The sequence below is a fragment of the Salmo salar genome, chromosome ssa24 (assembly GCF_905237065.1).
Source record: "Salmo salar chromosome ssa24, Ssal_v3.1, whole genome shotgun sequence".
NCBI classification, from domain to species: Eukaryota; Metazoa; Chordata; class Actinopteri; order Salmoniformes; family Salmonidae; genus Salmo; species Salmo salar.
The window spans coordinates 46,705,093-46,730,627 of NC_059465.1; the positions used below are offsets into that span (position 1 = coordinate 46,705,093).

Below are 25,535 nucleotides of genomic sequence, written 5' to 3' on the forward strand. Positions count from 1 at the left end.
TCCTCCCTCTCTGCGGATGACTTCGTCAACCATTTTGAAAAGAAGGTTGACGACATCCGATCCTCGTTGCTAAGTCAAACGACACTGCTGGTCCTGCTCACACTGTCCTACCCTGTGCTTTGACCTCTTTCTCCCCTCTCTCTCCAGATGAAATCTCGCGTCTTGTGACGGCCGGCCGCCCAACAACCTGCCCACTTGACCCTATCCCCTCCTCTCTTCTCCAGACCATTTCCGGAGACCTTCTCCCCTACCTCACCTCGCTCATCAACTCATCCTTGACCGCTGGCTACGTCCCTTCCGTCTTCAAGAGAGCGAGAGTTGCACCCCTTCTGAAAAAACCTACACTCGATCCCTCCGATGTCAACAACTACAGACCAGTATCCCTTCTTTCCTTTCTCTCCAAAACTCTTGAACGTGCCGTCCTTGGCCAGCTCTCTTGCTATCTCTCTCAGAATGACCTTCTTGATCCTAATCAGTCAGGTTTCAAGACTGGGCATTCAACTGAGACTGCTCTTCTCTGTGTCACGGAGGCTCTCTCTAAAGCTAACTCTCTCTCCTCTGCTCTCATCCTTCTAGACCTATCTGCTGCCTTTGATACCGTGAACCATCAGATCCTCCTCTCCACCCTCTCCGAGCTGGGCATCTCCACGCTTGGATTGCGTCCTACCTGACAGGTCGCTCCTACCAGGTGGCGTGGCGAGAATCTGTCTCCGCACCACGTGCTCTCACCACTGGTGTCCCCCAGGGCTCTGTTCTTGGCCCACTCCTATTCTCGCTATACACCAAGTCACTTGGCTCTGTCATATCCTCACATGGTCTCTCATATCATTGCTATGCAGATGACACACAATTAATCTTCTCCTTTCCCCCTTCTGACAACCAGGTGGCGAATCGCATCTCTGCATGTCCGGCAGACATATCAGTGTGGATGACGGATCACCACCTCAAGCTGAACCTCGGCAAGACGGAGCTGCTCTTCCTCCCGGGGAAGGACTGCCCGTTCCATGATCTCGCCATCACGGTTGACAACTCCCTTGTGTCCTCCTCCCAGAGTGCTAAGAGCCTTGGCGTAACCCTGGACAACACCCTGTCGTTCTCCACCAACATCAAGGCGGTGACCCGATCCTGTAGGTTTATGCTCTACAACATTCGCAGAGTACGACCCTGCCTCACACAGGAAGCGGCGCAGGTCCTAATCCAGGCACTTGTCATCTCCCGTCTGGATTATTGCAACTCGCTGTTGGCTGGGCTCCCTGCCTGTGCCATTAAACCCCTACAACTCATCCAGAACGCCACAGCCCGTCTGGTGTTCAACCTTCCCAAGTTCTCTCACGTCACCCCGCTCCTCCGCTCTCTCCACTGGCTTCCAGTCGAAGCTCGCATCCGCTACAAGACCATGGTGCTTGCCTACGGAGCTGTGAGGGGAACGGCACCTCCGTACCTTCAGGCTCTGATCAGGCCCTACACCCAAACAAGGGCACTCCGTTCATCCACCTCTGGCCTGCTCGCCTCCCTACCTCTGAGGAAGCACAGTTCCCGCTCAGCCCAGTCAAAACTGTTCGCTGCTCTGGCACCCCAATGGTGGAACAAGCTCCCTCACGACGCCAGGACAGCGGAGTCAATCACCACCTTCCGGAGACACCTGAAACCCCACCTCTTCAAGGAATACCTGGGATAGGATAAAGTAATCCTTCTAACCCCCCCCTTAAAAGATTTAGATGCACTATTGTAAAGTGGCTGTTCCACTGGATATTATAAGGTGAATGCACCAATTTGTAAGTCGCTCTGGATAAGAGCGTCTGCTAAATGACTTAAATGTAAATGTAAATGTATGGTTCTGCTTCACTATTGTAGGAACTAAAGGGAATAAGTATTAGTGAAATAAGCCAAGCTAGCGGGTTATCTCCAGTTATCAACAGCAGGTCATCTCCAGTTACCAACAGCAGGTCATCTCCAGTTACCAACAGCAGGTCATCTCCAGTTATCAACAGCAGGTCATCTCCAGTTATCAACAGCATGTCATCTCCAGTTATCAACAGCAGGTCATCTCCTGTTATCAACAGCAGGTCATCTCCAGTTATCAACAGCAGGTCATCTCCAGTTATCAACAGCAGGTCATCTCCAGTTATCAACAGCAGGTCATCTCCAGTTATCAACAGCAGGTCATCTCCAGTTATCAACAGCAGGTCATCTCCAGTTATCAACAGCAGGTCATCTCCAGTTATCAAGAGCAGGTTATCTCCAGTTATCAACAGCAGGTTATCTCCAGTTATCAACAGCAGGTCATCTCCAGTTATCAACAGCAGGTCATCTCCAGTTATCAACAGCAGGTCATCTCCATTTATCAACAGCAGGTCATCTCCAGTTATCAACAGCAGGTCATCTCCAGTTATCAACAGCAGGTTATCTCCAGTTATCAACAGCAGGTCAACTCCAGTTATCAACAGCAGGTCATCTCCAGTTATCAACAGCAGGTCATCTCCAGTTATCAACAGCAGGTCATCTCCAGTTATCACCAGCAATGTCACTCGCTGTGTTAATGTAAGGTGTACCCGTACAGAGCTTCACTCGCTGTGTTAATGTAAGGTGTACCCATACAGAGCTTCACTCACCGTGTTAATGTAAGGTGTACCCGTACAGAGCTTCACTCACCGTGTTAATGTAAGGTGTACCCGTACAGAGCTTCACTCGCTGTGTTAATGTAAGGTGTACCCGTACAGAGCTTCACTCACCGTGTTAATGTAAGGTGTACCCGTACAGAGCTTCACTCACCGTGTTAATGTAAGGTGTACCCGTACAGAGCTTCACTCGCCGTGTTAATGTAAGGTGTACCCGTACAGAGCTTCACTCGCTGTGTTAATGTAAAGTGTACCCATACAGAGCTTCACTCACCGTGTTAATGTAAGGTGTACCCGTACAGAGCTTCACTCACCGTGTTAATGTAAGGTGTACCCGTACAGAGCTTCACTCGCCGTGTTAATGTAAGGTGTACCCGTACAGAGCTTCACTCACCGTGTTAATGTAAGGTGTACCCGTACAGAGCTTCACTCACCGTGTTAATGTAAGGTGTACCCGTACAGAGCTTCACTCACCGTGTTAATGTAAGGTGTACCCGTACAGAGCTTCACTCACTGTGTTAATGTAAGGTGTACCCGTACAGAGCTTCACTCACCGTGTTAATGTAAGGTGTACCCGTACAGAGCTTCACTCACCGTGTTAATGTAAGATGTACCCGTACAGAGCTTCACTCGCTGTGTTAATGTAAGGTGTACCCGTACAGAGCTTCACTCACTGTGTTCGCAGGGTGAACGCTGCACTTGTAATGGAAGTCGGGAGGTTGAGGCCTTTGGTGATCTCTCGCCATATTTTCTTATTGATGACTTCCACTAAGCCGCCTTTTTCTGTGACCAGCTTGTAGAGCGTGTACAGATCCAACACCTGCTTGGCCATGATAGGAATACGATTCACTGGAGTCCCTGTCGAGACAAAACACAATATCCACAAATCAATGCTATTAACTTCAGTCCCATCGACAGAGAGGGTTTCCTCGCTAGCTGTGGCTTATAAGGTCAGTCAAACAGCTGACAGCTGGGTTAACAAGACCTAATTACTTTTTGAAAAACTTCTGATTTTTTTATTAAAGAGGCAATCTGTGTTTGCTACATCCTATTTTTGGACTTCGTGATACAAGAATATAACTTTTAAATGCCTGAAAACCCAAAATATAAGATTGTTTTACGCATTTGTTTATAAAGAAAGTAAACGTAAACACACTGTATAGCTTTAAAACATGGTTAAATGTGACAGGCGACGTTTAAAAAAAAAAAAAAATACTTTCTATAAACAACAACGTCAGACTACATTTTGTATTTTTGATACAACACTAAAGATAGACGTGGCCATATAATTAGGAATTATAATACTAGAACTGGGATGCACCTTATGAAGGAATAGAGGTCAGACATTTTTGGTCAGAGAGTTGGTCAATCATGCAAAGGCTGTGATAAGATATTGTGTAAAATAATGCATTTGAAGAATTTATCTACACTGTATGTTTGTTAGCTAGCAAGCCAGTTTTAGAGTAACAATTCCATACATTTTTCTAATTAATTGCCAATATGCCAATATTACACCTGGCAACCGTGTCAGCCTGCACTGCGCCCGGCCCGCCACAGGAGTCGCTAGTGCGCGATGGGACAACGACATCCCTGCCGGCCCAAACCCTCCCCTAAACGACGCTGGGCCAAGCTCTCAGTCTCATTGACCACCAAATGTTGCTAAATTTAGATAGCTAGCCACTTAATATAAACTTGTTTTCTCAAAAATTGTATGTTAGCTAGTTAAGTTAACCATGTTATTTAATTAAACTCCCATCTGCTGTCAACATCAGGATATGATTTGAGAGCACTAGTTAGCTACAAATGTGGTTATCATAGCATTGACTGTATGCTGAAAGTGAATTCAGAGCTAATCAGTGGCTAGCTACACTATAAATATAATTTTACCAGATTCCTGTGAAGTAATTGTAATGACAGTCCACTCATATGCTCAATATTGTATAGTTAAGAACACAATCTGTAACGCCCTGGCCATAGAGAGGGGATTTTGTTCTTTATTTTGGTTAGGCCAGGGTGTTACATTGGGTGGGCGTTCTATGTTCCTTTCTCTATGTTTTTGTATTTCTTTGTTTTGGGCCGTGTGTGGCTCCCAATCAGGCACAGCTGAAGCTCGTTGTGGTTGATTGGGAGTCACACATAAGGAGCATGTTTTCCCTTTGGGCTTTGTGGGTAATTGTTTCTGTTCAGTGTGTTACCTGTCAGTACTGTTTGGCTGTCGGTTTTCTTGTTTTTTGTATCGTGTTCTTACGTAATTAAATATTCATGATGAACACTAACTCCGCGGCACCTTGGTCTACTCTCTCTCACGACAGCCGTTACACAAATCAGAACTCTAGTTCACGGTTTACATTTTGATCCAGCTATTAGAGGGGGGGTCAGGAAATAATCCAGTGCTTGTATTTTGAAGTAGTTTTAACTTTTCACTTGCGCTGCACAGGCTTCTGACTAGAGCGAGAACCAAAGATGGTGGATAAATAAGATCGTTTACGTTTACCGTTGAGAAAAGAGTCAAGGTTCCCGTCTGTGTAAGTGTGTCGTTTCCTCTCTAACGAGCTTTTCCCACGGTTTCCTCCATAACATCTGGAATGCTAACGCCAGAGAGGGGAATAACTGGCTCTGGTCTACTTGTTGTCCCGTCCCGTTTGCCCCACCAGCTCCGGCCCCCAAATGGAAAACATTTGCCAGTGAGATCTCGCCCCGGGGCAGCCCCGCCGCAAGGCGTGAGCAATAAGTAGACCAGAGTGGCCCCCGACCCATCAGAAAAAATAAGGGACTGGTGTGTCTCGCTTTCTCTACTATGTGAGTATAGCTACGACCAGAAGTTACTTTTTTCATAGAAGGTTAGGAGAATCAACATGGAGAATCAAAATGGAGAATCAACATGGCTGGTTAGGAGAATCAACATGGCAGGTTAGGAGAATTAACATGGCAGGTTAGGAGAATCAACATGGCAGGTTAGGAGAATTAACATGGCAGGTTAGGATCATTAACATGGCAGGTTAGGAGAATTAACATGGCAGGTTAGGAGAATTAACATGGCAGGTTAGGAGAATTAACATGGCAGGTTAGGAGAATTAACATGGCAGGTTAGGATCATTAACATGGCAGGTTAGGAGAATTAACATGGCAGGATAGGGTCATTAACATGGCAGGATAGGAGAATTAACATGGCAGGACAGGAGAATTAACATGGCAGGTTAGGAGAATTAACATGGCAGGTTAGGATCATTAACATGGCAGGACAGGAGAATTTACACAGCAGGTTAGGAGAATTAACATGGCAGGTTAGGATCATTAACATGGCAGGTTAGGATCATTAACATGGCAGGACAGGAGAATTTACACAGCAGGTTAGGAGAATTAACATGGCAGGTTAGGATCATTAACATAGCAGGTTAGGATCATTAACATAGCAGGTTAGGAGAATTAACATGGCAGGACAGGAGAATTAACATGGCAGGTTAGGAGAATTAACATGGCAGGTTAGGATCATTAACATGGCAGGACAGGAGAATTTACACAGCAGGTTAGGAGAATTAACATGGCAGGTTAGGATCATTAACATGGCAGGTTAGGATCATTAACATGGCAGGACAGGAGAATTTACACAGCAGGTTAGGAGAATTAACATGGCAGGTTAGGATCATTAACATGGCAGGTTAGGAGAATTAACATGGCAGGTTAGGATCATTAACATGGCAGGACAGGAGAATTAACATGGCAGGACAGGAGAATTTACACAGCAGGTTAGGAGAATTAACATGGCAGGTTAGGAGAATTAACATGGCAGGTTAGGATCATTAACATGGCAGGTTAGGAGAATTAACATGGCAGGTTAGGAGAATCAACATGGCAGGTTAGGATCATTAACATGGCAGGATAGGAGGATTTACGCAGCAGGTTAGGAGAATTAACATGGTAGGATAGGAGACGTAGGTTAAGGTTGGGAAAGGGGGCCTCCTGTGTGGTGCAGTGGTCTAAGGCACTGCATGTCAGTGTTAGCTGTGCCACTAGAGATCCTGGTTTGAGTCCAGGCTCTGTCGCAGCCGGCCGCGACCGGGAGACCCATGGGGCGGCGCACAATTGGCCCAGCGTCGTCCGGGTTAGGGGAGGATTTGGCCGGCAGGGATGTCCTTGTCCTATCGTGCACTAGCGACTCCTGTGGCGGGCCGGGCGCAGTGCACGCTGACACGGTCACCAGGTGTACGGCATTTCCTCCGACACATCGGTGCGGCTGGTTAAGTGGACATTGTGTCAAGAAGCAGTGCTGTTTGGTTGGGGTTGTGTTTCTGAGGACGCACGCCTTCGCCTCTCCCGAGTCCGTACGGGAGTTGCAGCGATGAGACAAGACTGTAACTACCAATTGGAAACCAGGAAATTGGGACGAAAAACTGAGTAAAAAAAAAAAAAGGTTGGGTAAAGGATTAGCTAAAATGCTATCCTAACCTACTACGAAATGTCACTTCCTGTAGACGCTGTACACCCTCAAGTCACAACCATTGCACAGTATAGACCTTTGGTGGCCAGTCGGATTTATGCTGAGAGTGATTACATTTCTCGTGCATATATTTTCGTATGGGTGGTCCAGGGAATTAAACCCAATATCCTGGTATTGCAAGCCCCATGCTCTACCAACTCAGCTACAGAAGGCCACTATGACAATCCCTTTACCAAAATGTCCACTTTGTTATTGTTTGAATTGCAGATTGCCCCTTAATTAATGCATCCTCTGGAATCAAACTGTTGTTACGTTATAGAAGGGATGTTTTAGTGGATCAAACTGTTATTTTACACACAAAGAATTATGAGCCTTCACCAAAATATATGGAACAGAATGTTCTACGCTTTCTTGTAATGTGAGAACAATGGCACCACAAACAAGGCAAATGATGTCACTACACTATTAGATTCATCTTTAAAAGGAAATAACTCAAAAATAAAATAAAAAATAACTAACATTCTGATATTTACAGTTAAAACATTAAAACAGCAGAATTACATTTCTATTGTACTTATCTATGAAAATAACATGTGGTATTTAAATACACCTTATCTATGAAAATAACATGTGGTATTTAAATACACCGTATTATGAAAATAACATGTGGTATTTAAATACACCTTATCTATGAAAATAACATGTGGTATTTAAATACACCTTATCTATGAAAATAACATGTGGTATTTAAATACACCTTATCTATGAAAATAACATGTGGTATTTAAATACACCGTATTATGAAAATAACATGTGGTATTTAAATACACCTTATCTATGAAAATAACATGTGGTATTTAAATACACCATATCTATGAAAATAACATGTGGTATTTAAATACACCATATCTATGAAAATAACATGTGGTATTTAAATACACCTTATCTATGAAAATAACATGTGGTATTTAAATACACCTTATCTATGAAAATAACATGTGGTATTTAAATACACCATATCTATGAAAATAACATGTGGTATTTAAATACACCTTATCTATGAAAATAACATAACTTAAATGTGACTTTCAGCTCTGTGGTATTGAAATACATCTTATCTATGCAAATAACATGTGGTATTTAAATACACCTTATCTTTGAAAATAACATTAAACAAGACTTTCAGCTCTTCGACCACAAACTGACTGGGGGATCCTCATCCTCTTTTGTTTTCGTTCCACTCAGGTCTTAATTAGCATGGTAAAAAGGAGGCGGGTAATCATTTGTACTGTGCAGTTTAACGCCCCGGCCATAAAGAGGGACAGGCCGGTCCTTTGTGAGCAGCCGGAACCTGAGATAATTTTGCTGATAGAGTTCCATTGCGCCCATCGGATTTACTATAACGCCAATCAATACCTGCAGAAATATATAGTGCAAACAACAGCAGCAAGCAGCGCAGGGCTGTGAGAGAGGAGGAGAGGAGGAAGTGAGAAGGGGGGAGGTGAAGTATCATCTGAGGAAGTAAAAACATATCATTTAAGGCTGGTAATTATCGAATGGCTTCGCTGACAGCGGGACTGACCGAGGATTGAGACACTATTTAAAAGTAGAGATTTTATCTGGCATCTCCTGCAGGACAACGCTGACATTATATCTAAACGTAGCGCCACCCAAATCTATCGCTACCTCCAAGTTCACACTAAACTGTCTGTATATCACGGCTGTCTGGTGGCGTCCTGGCTGTCTGGTGGCGTCCTGGCTGTCTGGTGAAAGGGGTCTGAGGAGGAGTGGGGGGATTCTAAATAAGTACGGCGACTTCTCAAAGCTTAACGGATGTACTCTGAGTTGTCTCATAATTAAGATTGGGATACTTCATTGACTGCAGTGTAACATTAAGCGTGGTGTTACTACAGTGAGAGGTGTTACTACAGTGAGAGGTGTTACTACAGTGAGAGGTGTTACTACAGTGAGAGCGCAGGTAAAACAGTACAGTGTGTTACTACAGCAGAAAGAAAAGAGATGAACGTAGAAGACCTTCTGTCCTACGCCCTCCTCATATATACTCTATCCCTGTCCTACGCCCTCCTCATATATACTCTATCCCTGTCCTACGCCCTCCTCATATATACTCTATTCCTGTCCTACGCCCTCCTCATATATACTCTATTCCTGTTCTACGCCCTCCTCATACATACTCTATTCCTGTCCTACGCCCTCCTCATACATACTCTATTCCTGTCCTACGCCCTCCTCATATATACTCTATTCCTGTCCTACGCCCTCCTCATATATACTCTATCCCTGTCCTACGCCCTCCTCATACATACTCTATCCCTGTCCTACGCCCTCCTCATATATACTCTATCCCTGTCCTACGCCCTCCTCATATATACTCTATTCCTGTCCTACGCCCTCCTCATATATACTCTATTCCTGTCCTACGCCCTCCTCATATATACTCTATTCCTGTCCTACGCCCTCCTCATATATACTCTATCCCTGTCCTACGCCCTCCTCATATATACTCTATCCCTCTCCTACGCCCTCCTCATATATACTCTATTCCTGTCCTACGCCCTCCTCATATATACTCTATTCCTGTCCTACGCCCTCCTCATATATACTCTATTCCTGTCCTACGCCCTCCTCATACATACTCTATTCCTGTCCTACGCCCTCCTCATATATACTCTATTCCTGTCCTACGCCCTCCTCATATATACTCTATTCCTGTCCTACGCCCTCCTCATACATACTCTATTCCTGTCCTATGCCCTCCTCATATATACTCTATTCCTGTCCTACGCCCTCCTCATACATACTCTATTCCTGTCCTATGCCCTCCTCATACAAACTCTATTCCTGTCCTACGCCCTCCTCATACATACTCTATTCCTGTCCTACACCCTCCTCATACATACTCTATTCCTGTCCTATGCCCTCCTAATGCATACTCTATTCCTGTTCTATGCCCTCCTCATATATACTCTATTCCTGTCCAGCTCTCTCCTCATATATACTCTATTCCTGTCCTATGCCCTCCTCATACATACTATATTCCTGTCCTATGCCCTCCTAATGCATACTCTATTCCTGTCCTATGCCCTCCTCATACATACTCTATTCCTGTCCTATGCCCTCCTCAAACATACTCTATTCCTGTCCTACGCCCTCCTAATGCATACTCTAATCCTGTCCAGCTCTCTCCTCATACATACTCTAATCCTGTCCTACGCCCTCCTCATACAAACCTAACTTGATCTATAAAACTATTATTTATCCCGATGCACAATGGCCAACCCAACGAGAGTCAGGGCAATAAATAAAAGCCCTGGTCCAGAAAGCCTTTGTTTGGTCAAATCTGACCCAACCAAGACAGGCCTCTTAAAAAACAGATTCATGTGCTTCCAATACCCGTTGTGATGTATTCGTCTCTCCGATTCCCTGAAAGAGAGAATACAAGAGAAGAGAAGGAGGACGGTCTTTTTTCAGCAGAGAGGGTCTGATCAGCTCATGGATCACGTCGACAGGAATGGCAGGCGGAGGAAAAACATCTTGTATAAAACTCCTGTGTCTAACGACGGCAAGCCAGTCCTCTGGTTAATCGCTCACTTACAAAAAGATCGCCGTGTGTAATTGGAGCTTGGAAAATGAATCAGGGCCTGGTAGAGCAGAGTAATCCACATCGCTGAAGGGAATCAGGGCCTGGTAGAGCAGAGTAATCCACATCGCTGAAGGGAATCAGGGCCTGGTAGAGCAGAGTAATCCACATCGCTGAAGGGGAATCAGGGCCTAGTAGAGCAGAGTAATCCACATCGCTGAAGGGGAATCAGGGCCTAGTAGAGCAGAGTAATCCACATCGCTGAAGGGGAATCAGGGCCTGGTAGAGCAGAGTAATCCACATCGCTGAAGGGGAATCAGGGCCTGGTAGAGCAGAGTAATCCACATCGCTGAAGGGAATCAGGGCCTGGTAGAGCAGAGTAATCCACATCGCTGAAGGGAATCAGGGCCTGGTAGAGCAGAGTAATCAACATCGTTGATGCGTTCAGTTCACACTTCGCAGCAGGCCAATAATGGGACTGGATTTTCTCCTCTTCATTGACTTGCTCTTTTAAGCTGTGAAATGAAGGATCAATGTGTCACGTCCTGACCAGCAGAGGGAGCAATTGTATTAGTTTTGGTCAGGACGTGGCAGAGTTTTTGTGTTACGTTTGAGTTGGTTGTTGGACTCCCAATTGAAGGCAGGTGTGTTGAGTTGCCTTTGATTGGGAGTCCTATATAGTAGTGTGTGTTTTTCCTTGTGGGTGTGGGTAATTGTTTCTGTTCAGTGTGTTATGCTGTCAGTACTGTTGAGCTGTCGGTGTTTTCTTGTTTTGTAGTGTTCCAGTGTTCTTTTGAATTAAATCATGAACACTAACTCCGCTGCACCTTGGTCTTCTTCTCTCCATGACGACAGCCCTTACACAATGTAATGCAGTTAAAAGGAAAACAACTGTGGACATCCCATCTAAAACAACTGTTTAAATTGGAGTGGCACTTCAGTGGTTTTGTACATTTTAGTCATTAAGCAGACGCTCTTGTCCAGAGCCATTTACAGTCAGGGCATTCAGCGGCTTTTGATTTACGAGGGTGCATACAGTATAAAACTAGAATATATTACAATAGTACTTTATTGTCATCAGAGGTTGGAAACTATGCCTGTCTCTTTGTCTATGTCTCTCTTTCTGTTTGTCTCTCTGTGTCTCTGTGTCTCTCTCTGTCTCCGTTTCTCTCTTTGTCTCCGTCTCTCTGTCTGTCTCGACGAACAAGCTCCCAAAGAACCAAGACGTCTTTGTTCCCCAGGGTACGATCAGCTGTAAATAGAACTAGAATAGAACAAAAGTTGTTGTCTTGACTTTAAATAAAGAAGGCTTCGAGGAAGGAAAGAAACTTAAGGAAGGGAAATAACACAAGTTAGAGTACCACCAACACCTAGAGTTTCCAGCAGGATATTTAGAGTTGAAGCAATAGAAGCATGGAACTATTCTTTAAAGCTTTGGTGTCTTTTCTTTTTGTCCAGATAATTACTCCAGCTGGGACAAAAGTTGACTGACTTTATTCAACAGAAAGTGTTGATGGTGGTTTCTGGAGTGCTAATCAATTAATACCCACTGCAGCACCTAGAGGAGACAGACAGTCCATCACACAGGATATTTATCAGTACACAAAAGACAGTAACACCAACACTGATGTGGCTGCTTTTGATGAGAGTGCTCAAAAGGGCTCCATTACTCCTTGGACAAGACACAAGGTACTGGAAACTGAGGAGACTGAGGTACAGGAGACTGAGGTACAGGAGACTGAGGTACAGGAAACTGAGGTACTGGAGACTGAGGTACAGGAGACTGAGGTACAGGAGACTGAGGTACAGGAAACTGAGGTATAGGAGACTGAGGTACAGGAAACTGAGGTACTGGAGACTGAGGTACAGGAGACTGAGGTACAGGAAACTGAGGTACTGGAGACTGAGGTACAGGAGACTGAGGTACTGGAAACTGAGGTACAGGAGACTGAGCTACAGGAAACTTAGGTACAGGAAACTGAGGTACTGGAGACTGAGCTCCTGGAGACTGAGGTACTGGAGACTGAGGTACAGGAGACTGAGGTACAGGAAACTGAGGTACTGGAAACTGAGGTACTGGAGACTGAGGTACAGGAGACTGAGGTACTGGAGACTGAGCTCCTGGAGACTGAGGTACTGGAGACTCAGGTACAGGAGACTGAGGTACTGGAGACTGAGCTCCTGGAGACTGAGGTACAGGAGACTGAGGTACTGGAGACTGAGGTACAGGAGACTGAGGTACTGGAGACTGAGATACAGGAGACTGAGGTACTGGAGACTGAGCTCCTGGAGACTGAGGTACAGGAGACTGAGGTACTGGAGACTGAGATACAGGAGACTGAGGTACTGGAGACTGAGGTACTGGAGACTGAGGTACAGGAGACTGAGGTACTGGAGACTGAGGTACAGGAGACTGAGGTACTGGAGACTGAGGTACAGGAGACTGAGGTACTGGAGACTGAGGTACTGGAGACTGAGTTACTGGAGACTGAGGTACTGGAGACTGAGGTACTGGAGACTGAGGTACTGGAGACTGAGGTACTGGAGACTGAGTTACTGGAGACTGAGGTACTGGAGACTGAGGTACTGGAGACTGAGGTACAGGAGACTGAGGTACTGGAGACTGAGGTACAGGAAACTGAGGTACTGGGGACTGAGGTACAGGAGACTGAGGTACAGGAGACTGAGGTACTGGAGACTGAGGTACTGGACACTGAGGTACTGGAGACTGAGGTACAGGAGACTGAGGTACAGGAGACTGAGGTACTGGAGACTGAGGTACTGGAGACTGAGGTACTGGAGACTGAGGTACAGGAGACTGAGGTACAGGAGACTGAGGTACTGGAGACTGAGGTACAGGAGACTGAGGTACTGGAGACTGAGGTACAGTGTCAGGCACAAAGCTATTTACTGTCTGTTTTATTGAGGATAAAAGGTCCCTGTAATAACACAGTAACCAGATGGACATGTCAGCTGATGTATTTACTCCAAATAGAGTAGTGGCGAGAACATACAGATCTGTCAGTCTAAATGTATTCAACATTTTGCAGGATGAATTCTCTTGAGATTTACCCTCTTGTTTTCAAGAGTGTCCAAATGAAAACAACTAAACAAACCAACAATACTTAGTAACAAGAATAATATGGCAACTACTGTCTAATAATAATAATAATAATAATAATGTTAAATAATAATAATATGGCAACTACTGTCTAATAATAATAATAATATTAATAATAATATGGAAACTACTGTGCTAGTTGGGCCTTTGTATGTGAGAGATCTTACTCCAACCTCATGATGCACCCTTGGATTGTGGAATTGCTGCTTTTGTTGAAAGGAGTAGTGTGAGACTTGTAAAGTTAGGTGTTCCTTAATCTATACCAGTTCTATAGGAAATAATCCTACTTCTGATTGCTGCAAAGATGATCTGCTTCTGTCAAATCTTTAGCTGCTTATGTAAAATCTGTGTCAGCGAAAACACACACCAAACACACATCTCAGTGTTTCTCTGAGGCCTCAGTGACCAACCGCTGTCGTTTCCTTTCGCAGCTCGTGATCAACGGCGGCAGGGGACACTGCAGGGGCCACGACACCCAGGCCTCAAGGCCACACCGCAAGGAAGGAGAGGGACAGAGAAGCTGGGCCCCAAATGCACTTTCAGGCTGGAGCACAGTGGGGTGCAGCAGGGGGACCACAGCACAGTGGAGGTAAAGACAAACTGGAGGAAAGTTTAATCTGCCGTTTCATATACAGTCGGGTAATACCAGACTGGACTTCTGGGACAGAGAGAGACAGGAAGTCTTCCTAGAGAATAGAGGAGGTTTAGGGTGATAGTTTTAGGGCGTATCGATGTGGTATTGAATGAAATGTCAAGTTGACAGTTTCATGACTGACTAGACGGAGTTCAAAACCATTGACAGACGTTCTATGGTTTCACAGTAACAAACACCTGGATTTAAAATCAGACAAAACATTGTACTGAGCTCATTTCTATTAACAGGTTTGCTATACATATGTTACAGCAAAAGGAGATGACTATTCACATTATTCAAGTGACTTAAAGCAAACCTTTAGAGAAATCAACAGAGGAAATAAGAAGCGTTTATACACAATAACAAATGATGTGCTCAGGGAAAAACCTACAAGTACCTCTGATCATTCAAACGCTTTAACTGCCTGGTGTGTGTCACGTCCTGACCAGTATTAGGGGTTATTTTGTTATTGTAGTTTGGTCAGGACGTGGCAGAGGGTATTTGTTTTATATGGTTTGGGGGTTTATGTGTATGTAGGTGGGTAGTTGTATTTTTCACTGCTGTTATTTATAGCCTGTGAAACTGTCGGTTTGTCGTTCTTTGTTCCTTGTTTTCGTGTTCACTTTAATTAAATAAAATAATAATGATGAGCACACAACCCGCTGCACCTTGGTCCCCTTCTCTCTTCAACGACGGCCGTTACAGTGTGGTAAGAGTCAATGCAGTGATTCTTAATGCAGGCGGTGCAGCTGCAGTCGGCAGATCCAGCAAAAAGACTGTGATTATAAGGGTCAATGCTACTGACTGTCAGATAGTAATTATTCAGCAGCCAAATTAATAAGATTTACTTCATCACGGGCTTCCTGTAAGAAGATGAGCATCGCTACAGTGAATCAATGATACTAAACAATGACTTGATCAATACAGGGACATGCTGGACTCATCGTGTGGGTCTATCCAGGGACATGCTGGACTCATCGTGTGGGTCTATCCAGGGACATGCTGGACTCACCGTGTGGGTCTATCCAGGGACATGCTGGATTCATCGTGTGGGTCTATCCAGGGACATGCTGGATTCATCGTGTGGGTCTATCCAGGGACATGCTGGACTCATCGTGTGGGTCTAACCAGGGACATGCTGGATTCACCGTGTGGGTCTATCCAGGGACATGCTGGACTCATCGTGTGGGTCTAACCAGGGACATGCTGGATTCACCGTGTGGGTCTAACCAGGGACATGCTGGACTCATCGTGTGGGTCTATCCAGGGACATGCTGGACTCATCGTGTGGGTCTATCCAGGGACATGCTGGACTCATCGTGTGGGTCTATCCAGGGACATGCTGGACTCATCGTGTGGGTCTAACCAGGGACATGCTGGACTCATCGTGTGGGTCTAACCAGGGACATGCTGGATTCACCGTGTGGGTCTAACCAGGGACATGCTGGATTCATCGCGTGGGTCTAACCAGGGACATGCTGGATTCACCGTGTGGGTCTATCCAGGGACATGCTGGACTCATCGTGTGGGTCTAACCAGGGACATGCTGGATTCATCGTGTGGGTCTAACCAGGGACATGCTGGATTCACCGTGTGGGTCTATCCAGGGACATGCTGGATTCATCGTGTGGGTCTAACCAGGGACATGCTGGATTCACCGTGTGATGTTACTATCACCGAAGACTCTACACTAAATATAGGGGGAGTGGGGGAGTGTAGGTACTGTGTGTGTGTGTGACAGAGTGAGAGAGAGAGAGAGAGAGAGAGAGAGCAAAGGTAATTAAGTTCTCAGAATTTATTTGACTATGTCTCTTCCTGCCACACTCTGTGTACCTCTTCCTGCCACATCCTGTGTACCTCTTCCTGCCACATCCTGTGTACCTCTTCCTGCCACATCCTGTGTACCTCTTCCTGCCACACCCTGTGTACCTCTTCCTGCCACACCCTGTGTACCTCTTCCTGCCACATCCTGTGAACCTCTTCCTGCCACACCCTGTGTACCTCTTCCTGCCACACCCTGTGTACCTCTTCCTGCCACACCCTGTGTACCTCTTCCTGCCACACCCTGTGTACCTCTTCCTGCCACACCCTGTGTACCTCTTCCTGCCACATCCTGTGTACCTCTTCCTGCCACATCCTGTGTACCTCTTCCACTTTAAGTTGTACACTCCACAGAGCTGGGCTTTACAGAAGAGTGGCCAGAAAAAAAGACATTGCCTGAAGAAAAAAATAAGCAAACACTTTTGGTGTTTGCCAAAAGGCATGTGGGAGACTCCCCAAACATATCCTCTATGGGCTAGGTAGGACGCTTGCGTCCCACCTACGTAACAGCCACTGCCAGCCTGTGGCGCGATTTTCAAAACCTTAAAAATCCTATTACTTCAATTTCTCAAACATATGACTATTTTACAGCCATTTAACCTCTATGGGACCGGCGGGACGAATTCGTCCCACCTACGTAACAGCCACTTGCAGCCTGTGGCGCGATTTTCAAAATCTTAAAAATCCTATTACTTCAATTTCTCAAACATATGACTATTTTACAGCCATTTAAAGATAAGACTCTCGTTAATCTAACCACACTGTCCGATTTCAAAAAGGCTTTACAACGAAAGCAAAACATTAGATTATGTCAGCAGAGTACCAAGCCAGAAATAATCAGACACCCATTTTTCAAGCCAGCATATAATGTCACCAAAACCCAGAAGACAGCTAAATGCAGCACTCACCTTTGATGATCTTCATCAGATGACAACCCTAGGACATTATGTTATACAATACATGCATGTTTTGTTCAATCAAGTTCATATTTATATCAAAAACCAGCTTTTTACATTAGCATGTGACGTTCAGAACTAGCATACCCCCGCAAACTTCCGGGGAATTCGCTAACATTTTACTAAATTACTCACGATAAACGTTCACAAAAAGCATAACAATTATTTTAAGAATTATAGATACAGACCTCCTCTATGCACTCGATATGTCCGATTTTAAAATAGCTTTTTGGTGAAAGCACATTTTGCAATATTCTAAGTACATAGCCCAGGCTTCACGGGCTCGCTATTTAGACACCCGGCAAGTTTAGCACTCACCATAATCATATTTACTATTATAAAAGTTTGATTACCTTTTGTTGTCTTCGTCAGAATGCACACCCAGGACTGCTACTTCAATAACAAATGTTGGTTTGGTCCAAAATAATCCATCGTTATATCCGAATAGCGGCGTTTTGTTCGTGCGTTCCAGACACTATCCGAAATAGTAAAGAAGTGTCACGCGCATGGCTCAATTCGTGACAATAAAATTCTAAATATTCCATTACCGTACTTCGAAGCATGTCAACCGCTGTTTAAAATCAATTTTTACGACACTTTTCTCGTAGAAAAGCGATAATATTCCGACAGGGAATCTCCTTTTCGGCAAACAGAGGAAAAAATCCCAAAGGCGGGGGCGGTCGGGGTCACGCGCATAAGCCCAGTGTCCCTTGATCGGCCACATGAGAAAGGCGATAATGTGTTTCAGCCTGGGGCTGGAATGACGACATTCTGTTTTTTCCCGGGCTCTGAGCGCCTATGGACGACGTGGGAAGTGTCACGTTAGAGCAGAGATCCTTAGTAAATGATAGAGATGGAAAAGAAGTTCAAGAAATGGTCAGACAGGCCACTTCCTGTAAAGGAATCTCTCAGGTTTTGACCTGCCATTTGAGTTCTGTTATACTCACAGACACCATTCAAACAGTTTTAGAAAATTTAGGGTGTTTTCTATCCATATGTAATACGTATATGCATATTCTAGTTACTGGGTAGGAGTGGTAACCAGATTAAATCGGGTATGTTTTTTATCCAGCCGTGTCAATACTGCCCCCTAGCCCTAACAGGATATGGAAGAATGTACTCTGATCAGATGAGACTAAAATTTAGCTTTTTGGCCATCAAGGAAAATGCTATATCTGGCACAAACCCAACACCACTCCTCACCCCGAGAATGCCATCCCCACAGTGAAGCATGGTGGTGGCAGCATCATGCTGTAGGGATGTTTTTCATCGGCAGGGACTGAGAAACTGGTCAGAATTGAAGGAATAATGGATGGCGCTAAATACATGGAAATTCTTGAGGAAAACCTGTTTCAGTCTTCCAAAGATTTGAGACTGGGACGGAGGTTCACCTTCCAGCAGGACAATGACCCTAAGCATACTGCCAAAGCAACACTCGAGTGGCTTAAGGGGAAACATTTAAATATGTCTTGGAATGGCGTAGTCAAAGCCCAGACCTCAATCCAATTGAGAATCTGTGGTATGACTTAAAGATTGCTGTACACCAGCAGGAACCCATCCAACTTGAAGGAGCTGGACCAGTTTTGCCTTGAAGAATGGGCATAAATCCCAGTGGCTAGATGTGCCAAGTTTATAGAGACATACCCCAAGAGACTTGTAGCTGTAATTGCTGCGAAAGGTGGCTCTACAAAGTATTGACTTGGGGGGGGTCAATAGTTATGCACGCTCAAGTTTTCTGTTTCTTTTGTCTTATTTCTTGTTTGTTTCACAATAAAACATATTTTGCAAAGTGGTAGGCATGTTGTGTAAATGAAATGATACAAACCCCCCCTAAAAATCTATTTTAATTCCAGGTTGTAAGGCAACAAAATACGAAAAATGCCAAAGGGGTGAATACTACACACACACACACACACACACACACACACACACACACACACACACACACACACACACACACACACACACACACACACACACACACACACACACACACACACACACACACACACACACAGTACTGTCTGTGTGTCATTCCTAAGTAGCGTGTAGCTGCTGTAGTCAACTCTGTCCATTCTGTCATTAATCAGATTAACCAGACAGACAGCAGGATAAAGACAGAGGCCTTGGGGGAGTCTACTGGAGACCCACCTCTACAACACACACACACACACACACACACACACACACACACACACACACACACACACACACACACACACACACACACACACAGTCTTTTTCATCTCCACTACCCCCCCAGGACATGAGCCGAGGTTCCCAAGGGTTGGGATGACACCTCATCCTGAGTGTGTGTGTGTGTGTGTGTGTGTGTGTGTGTGTGTGTGTGTGTGTGTGTGTGTGTGTGTGTGTGTGTGTGTGTGTGTGTGTGTGTGTGTTGGTTGGTTCTTCTATCCTTGTGGTTACCTAAAATACACCAAATTTCCCACAAGGATAGTAAAATAAGGAAAATTCTCTCTTGGGAACATTTCCCACATCCCCATGAGGACAGAGGCTATTTTAGGCTTAATGGTGAGGTTTAGGGTTAAGGTTAGGATTAGAATTAGGATTCAGGTAAGGGGTTAGGTTTAGGGTTTGGGTTAAGTTTAAGATTAATGTAAGTGTTAGGGTAAGGGGTAAGGGGTAGGGTAAGGGGTTAGCTTAAAATAGGAATTTGAATGGAAATTAATTCTAGGTCCCCACGAGGATATGTGTGTGTATGAACTTATAACATTTGATTTTCACTGTGCAGTTACTTTAACACAGCGGAATGCTGCTGAGGAGGGGGGTTGGAGGGGAAGGGGAGGTTGGAGGGGAGGGGGGTTGGAGGGGAAGGGGGTTGTGTTGGAGGGGAGGGGGGGTGGAGGGGAGGGGGGGTGGAGGGGAGAGGGGGTTGGAGGGGAGGGGGGGTTGTGTTGGAGGGGAGGGGGGGGTTGGAGGGGAGGGGAGGGGGGGTTGGAGGGGAGGGGAGGGGAAGGGGAGGAGGGGTTGTGTTGGAGGTTTGAGGAAAAAGCACCAGACCCCAAATACTATCCCGGCTCTGGGGCCTTCAAAACACTCAGCCACATTCTCCTGTTGTTACAGCTGTCAAACATCTGCAGCAGTTTTCACAAGCCGGACGGACGGACGGACGGACAGACGGAAGGACGGACAGAGATACAAACACAAATGTTTCTGTCTCACAAAGGACTTTGAGAAAATTAGCTTGGAGCAACTACAGGCAAACTTTACACAAAAATAAATGTTTACAATTGAAGTTCAGACAGCGCATCATCATCTGATCAGAACCAGGAACAGGAAGTCTGATCTCCTGTCTGTTGAGTCATCATATTCTGATCTCCTGTCTGTTGAGTCATCATATTCTGATCTCCTGTCTGTTGAGTCATCATATTCTGATCTCCTGTCTGTTGAGTCATCATATTCTGATTTCTTCCCTGCCTGTTGAGTCATCATATTCTGATCTCCTGTCTGTTGAGTCATCATATTCTGATCTCCTGCCTGTTGAGTCATCATATTCTGATCTCTTCCCTGCCTGTTGAGTCATCATATTCTGATCCCCTGTCTGTTGAGTCATCATATTCTGATCTCCTGCCTGTTGAGTCATCATATTCTGATCTCCTGTCTGTTGAGTCATCATATTCTGATCTCTTCCCTGCCTGTTGAGTCATCATATTCTGATCTCCTGCCTGTTGAGTCATCATATTCTGATCTCCTGCCTGTTGAGTCATCATATTCTGATCTCCTGCCTGTTGAGTGATCATATTCTGATCTCCTGCCTGTTGAGTCATCATATTCTGATCTCCTGTCTGTTGAGTCATCATATTCTGATCTCCTGCCTGTTGAGTCATCATATTCTGATCTCCCTGTCTGTTGAGTCATCATATTCTGATCTCCTGTCTGTTGAGTCATCATATTCTGATCTCCTCCCTGTCTGTTGAGTCATCATATTCTGATCTCTTCCCTGCCTGTTGAGTCATCATATTCTGATCTCCTGTCTGTTGAGTCATCATATTCTGATCTCCTGTCTGTTGAGTCATCATATTCTGATCTCCTGTCTGTTGAGTCATCATATTCTGATTCTTCCCTGCCTGTTGAGTCATCATATTCTGATCTCTCCTGTCTGTTGAGTCATCATATTCTGATCTCCTGCCTGTTGAGTCATCATATTCTGATCTCTTCCCTGCCTGTTGAGTCATCATATTCTGATCCCCTGTCTGTTGAGTCATCATATTCTGATCTCCTGCCTGTTGAGTCATCATATTCTGATCTCCTGTCTGTTGAGTCATCATATTCTGATCTCTTCCCTGCCTGTTGAGTCATCATATTCTGATCTCCTGCCTGTTGAGTCATCATATTCTGATCTCCTGCCTGTTGAGTCATCATATTCTGATCTCCTGCCTGTTGAGTGATCATATTCTGATCTCCTGCCTGTTGAGTCATCATATTCTGATCTCCTGTCTGTTGAGTCATCATATTCTGATCTCCTGCCTGTTGAGTCATTATATTCTGATATCTTCCCTGTCTGTTGAGTCATCATATTCTGATCTCCTGTCTGTTGAGTCATCATATTCTGATCTCCTGCCTGTCTGTTGAGTCATCATATTCTGATCTCTTCCCTGCCTGTTGAGTCATCATATTCTGATCTCTTCCTGTCTGTTGAGTCATCATATTCTGATCTCCTGTCTGTTGAGTCATCATATTCTGATCTCCTGCCTGCTGAGTCATCATATTCTGATCTCCTGCCTGCTGAGTCATCATATTCTGATCTCCTGTCTGTTGAGTCATCATATTCTGATCTCTTCCCTGCCTGTTGAGTCATCATATTCTGATCTCCTGTCTGTTGAGTCATCATATTCTGATCTCCTGTCTGTTGAGTCATCATATTCTGATCTCTTCCCTGTCTGTTGAGTCATCATATTCTGATCTCCTGTCTGTTGAGTCATCATATTCTGATCTCCTGTCTGTTGAGTCATCATATTCTGATCTCCTGTCTGTTGAGTCATCATATTCTGATCTCTTCCCTGTCTGTTGAGTCATCATATTCTGATCTCCTGCCTGTTGAGTCATCATATTCTGATCTCCTGCCTGTTGAGTCATCATATTCTGATCTCTTCCCTGCCTGTTGAGTCATCATATTCTGATCTCCTGCCTGTTGAGTGTTCATATTCTGATCTCCTGCCTGTTGAGTCATCATATTCTGATCTCCTGCCTGTTGAGTCATTATATTCTGATCTCTTCCCTGTCTGTTGAGTCATCATATTCTGATCTCCTGTCTGTTGAGTCATCATATTCTGATCTCCTGCCTGTCTGTTGAGTCATCATATTCTGATCTCTTCCCTGCCTGTTGAGTCATCATATTCTGATCTCTTCCCTGTCTGTTGAGTCATCATATTCTGATCTCTTCCCTGTCTGTTGAGTCATCATATTCTGATCTCCTGCCTGCTGAGTCATCATATTCTGATCTCCTGCCTGCTGAGTCATCATATTCTGATCTCCTGCCTGTTGAGTCATCATATTCTGATCTCTTCCCTTCCTGTTGAGTCATCATATTCTGATCTCCTGCCTGTTGAGTCATCATATTCTGATCTCTTCCCTGCCTGTTGAGTCATCATATTCTGATCTCTTCCCTGTCTGTTGAGTCATCATATTCTGATCTCCTGTCTGTTGAGTCATCATATTCTGATCTCCTGTCTGTTGAGTCATCATATTCTGATCTCTTCCCTGTCTGTTGAGTCATCATATTCTGATCTCTTCCCTGCCTGTTGAGTCATCATATTCTGATCTCCTGCCTGTTGAGTCATCATATTCTGATCTCCTGCCTGTTGAGTCATCATATTCTGATCTCTTCCCTGCCTGTTGAGTCATCATATTCTGATCTCCTGCCTGTTGAGTGATCATATTCTGATCTCCTGCCTGTTGAGTCATCATATTCTGATCTCCTGCCTGTTGAGTCATTATATTCTGATCTCTTCCCTGTCTGTTGAGTCATCATATTCTGATCTCCTGTCTGTTGAGTCATCATATTCTGATCTCCTGCCTGTCTGTTGAGTCATCATATTCTGATCTCTTCCCTGCCTGTTGAGTCATCATATTCTGATCTCTTCCTGTCTGTTGAGTCATCATATTCTGATCTCCTGTCTGTTGAGTCATCATATTCTGATCTCCTGCCTGCTGAGTCATCATATTCTGATCTCCTGCCTGCTGAGTCATCATATTCTGATCTCTTCCCTGCCTGTTGAGTCATCATATTCTGATCTCTTCCCTGCCTGTTGAGTCATCATATTCTGATCTCCTGTCTGTTGAGTCATCATATTCTGATCTCTTCCCTGTCTGTTGAGTCATCATATTCTGATCTCTTCCCTGTCTGTTGAGTCATCATATTCTGATCTCCTGTCTGTTGAGTCATCATATTCTGATCTCCTGTCTGTTGAGTCATCATATTCTGATCTCCTGTCTGTTGAGTCATCATATTCTGATCTCTTCCCTGTCTGTTGAGTCATCATATTCTGATCTCTTCCCTGTCTGTTGAGTCATCATATTCTGATCTCTTCCCTGCCTGTTGAGTCATCATATTCTGATCTCCTGCCTGTTGAGTCATCATATTCTGATCTCCTGCCTGTTGAGTCATCATATTCTGATCTCCTGCCTGTTGAGTGATCATATTCTGATCTCCTGCCTGTTGAGTCATCATATTCTGATCTCCTGCCTGTTGAGTCATCATATTCTGATCTCCTGCCTGTTGAGTCATTATATTCTGATCTCTTCCCTGTCTGTTGAGTCATCATATTCTGATCTCCTGTCTGTTGAGTCATCATATTCTGATCTAAGGCCTGTCTGTTGAGTCATCATATTCTGATCTCTTCCCTGCCTGTTGAGTCATCATATTCTGATCTCTTCCCTGCCTGTTGAGTCATCATATTCTGATCTCCTGTCTGTTGAGTCATCATATTCTGATCTCTTCCCTGTCTGTTGAGTCATCATATTCTGATCTCTTCCCTGTCTGTTGAGTCATCATATTCTGATCTCCTGTCTGTTGAGTCATCATATTCTGATCTCCTGTCTGTTGAGTCATCATATTCTGATCTCCTGTCTGTTGAGTCATCATATTCTGATCTCTTCCCTGTCTGTTGAGTCATCATATTCTGATCTCTTCCCTGTCTGTTGAGTCATCATATTCTGATCTCCTGTCTGTTGAGTCATCATATTCTGATCTCTTCCCTGTCTGTTGAGTCATCATATTCTGATCTCTTCCCTGTCTGTTGAGTCATCATATTCTGATCTCCTGCCTGTTGAGTCATCATATTCTGATCTCCTGCCTGTTGAGTCATCATATTCTGATCTCCTGTCTGCTGAGTCATCATATTCTGATCTCCTGCCTGTTGAGTCATCATATTCTGATCTCCTGCCTGCTGAGTCATCATATTCTGATCTCTTCCCTGTCTGTTGAGTCATTATATTCTGATCTCTTCCCTGTCTGTTGAGTCATCATATTCTGATCTCCTGCCTGTCTGTTGAGTAACGGATGTTTATAAGTGACACACTAAAACATTCAAACAGTTTTAACAGCCACTATAGATTCACAAGAATCACTATGCTTCAAGAAAGGTATAGTTATATATATATATATATATATATATATATATATATATATATATATATATATATTATGAGATGTGTATTATATTAACAACTCACCTCTCTTCTGCATAAAACTGAAGAGGTCATCAAGAAACTCTTTCCTCTTGACATCATCATCCAACTCGTACAACTGGAGGAAAACAAGATGATTAAAATGAGTTAAAACTGGTTAAAACTGGTTAAAACGTGTTAAAACTGGTTAAAACTGGTTAAAACTGGTTAAAACGTGTTGAAACGTGTTAAAACTGGTTAAAACTGGTTAAAACGTGTTAAAACTGGTTAAAACTGGTTAAAACTGGCTAAAACTGGTTAAAACGTGTTAAAACTGGTTAAAACTGGTTAAAACGTGTTAAAACTGGTTAAAACGTGTTGAAACGTGTTAAAACTGGTTAAAATGTGTTGAAACTGGTTAAAACTGGTTAAAACAGGCCTATTGGCAAACATGTCATATACAATATGTTTTATTCGACTGTATTGGAGTCCTTTCAAACTGAAATATGTGTAATATAACTTCCTATCGATGAATACCTTCAGAATACAACATCTCAAAGTACCGTAATTCCACACCAAACACATTTAATGGAAGGTAGACAAGGAGAAAAACACAACAATGTATGTAGATTGTCAGCGCTATAATATGTTTCAAACTTCTTTACTTCTATCGGGTTCATATAAACCTGTAAAAACAATATAATGTCTAGTTCGTAG

General features: G+C 44.2%; 1 protein-coding gene across 2 annotated transcripts in view; it reads right to left on the bottom strand.

Annotated features, from left to right (window-relative positions):
• The window catches only part of LOC106585976 (AT-rich interactive domain-containing protein 3A), a 244,762-nt gene that overhangs the window by 33,777 nt on the left and 185,450 nt on the right, over positions 1-25,535 (bottom strand). For both annotated transcript variants that reach the window (XM_045706903.1, XM_014172733.2), the window contains exons 3-4: positions 24,885-24,957; positions 3,293-3,476 (exon numbers count right to left, since the gene is read on the bottom strand). In XM_045706903.1, coding sequence (XP_045562859.1) covers positions 3,293-3,476; positions 24,885-24,957 — 257 coding nt within the window. The remainder of the gene's footprint in view (positions 1-3,292; positions 3,477-24,884; positions 24,958-25,535) is intronic.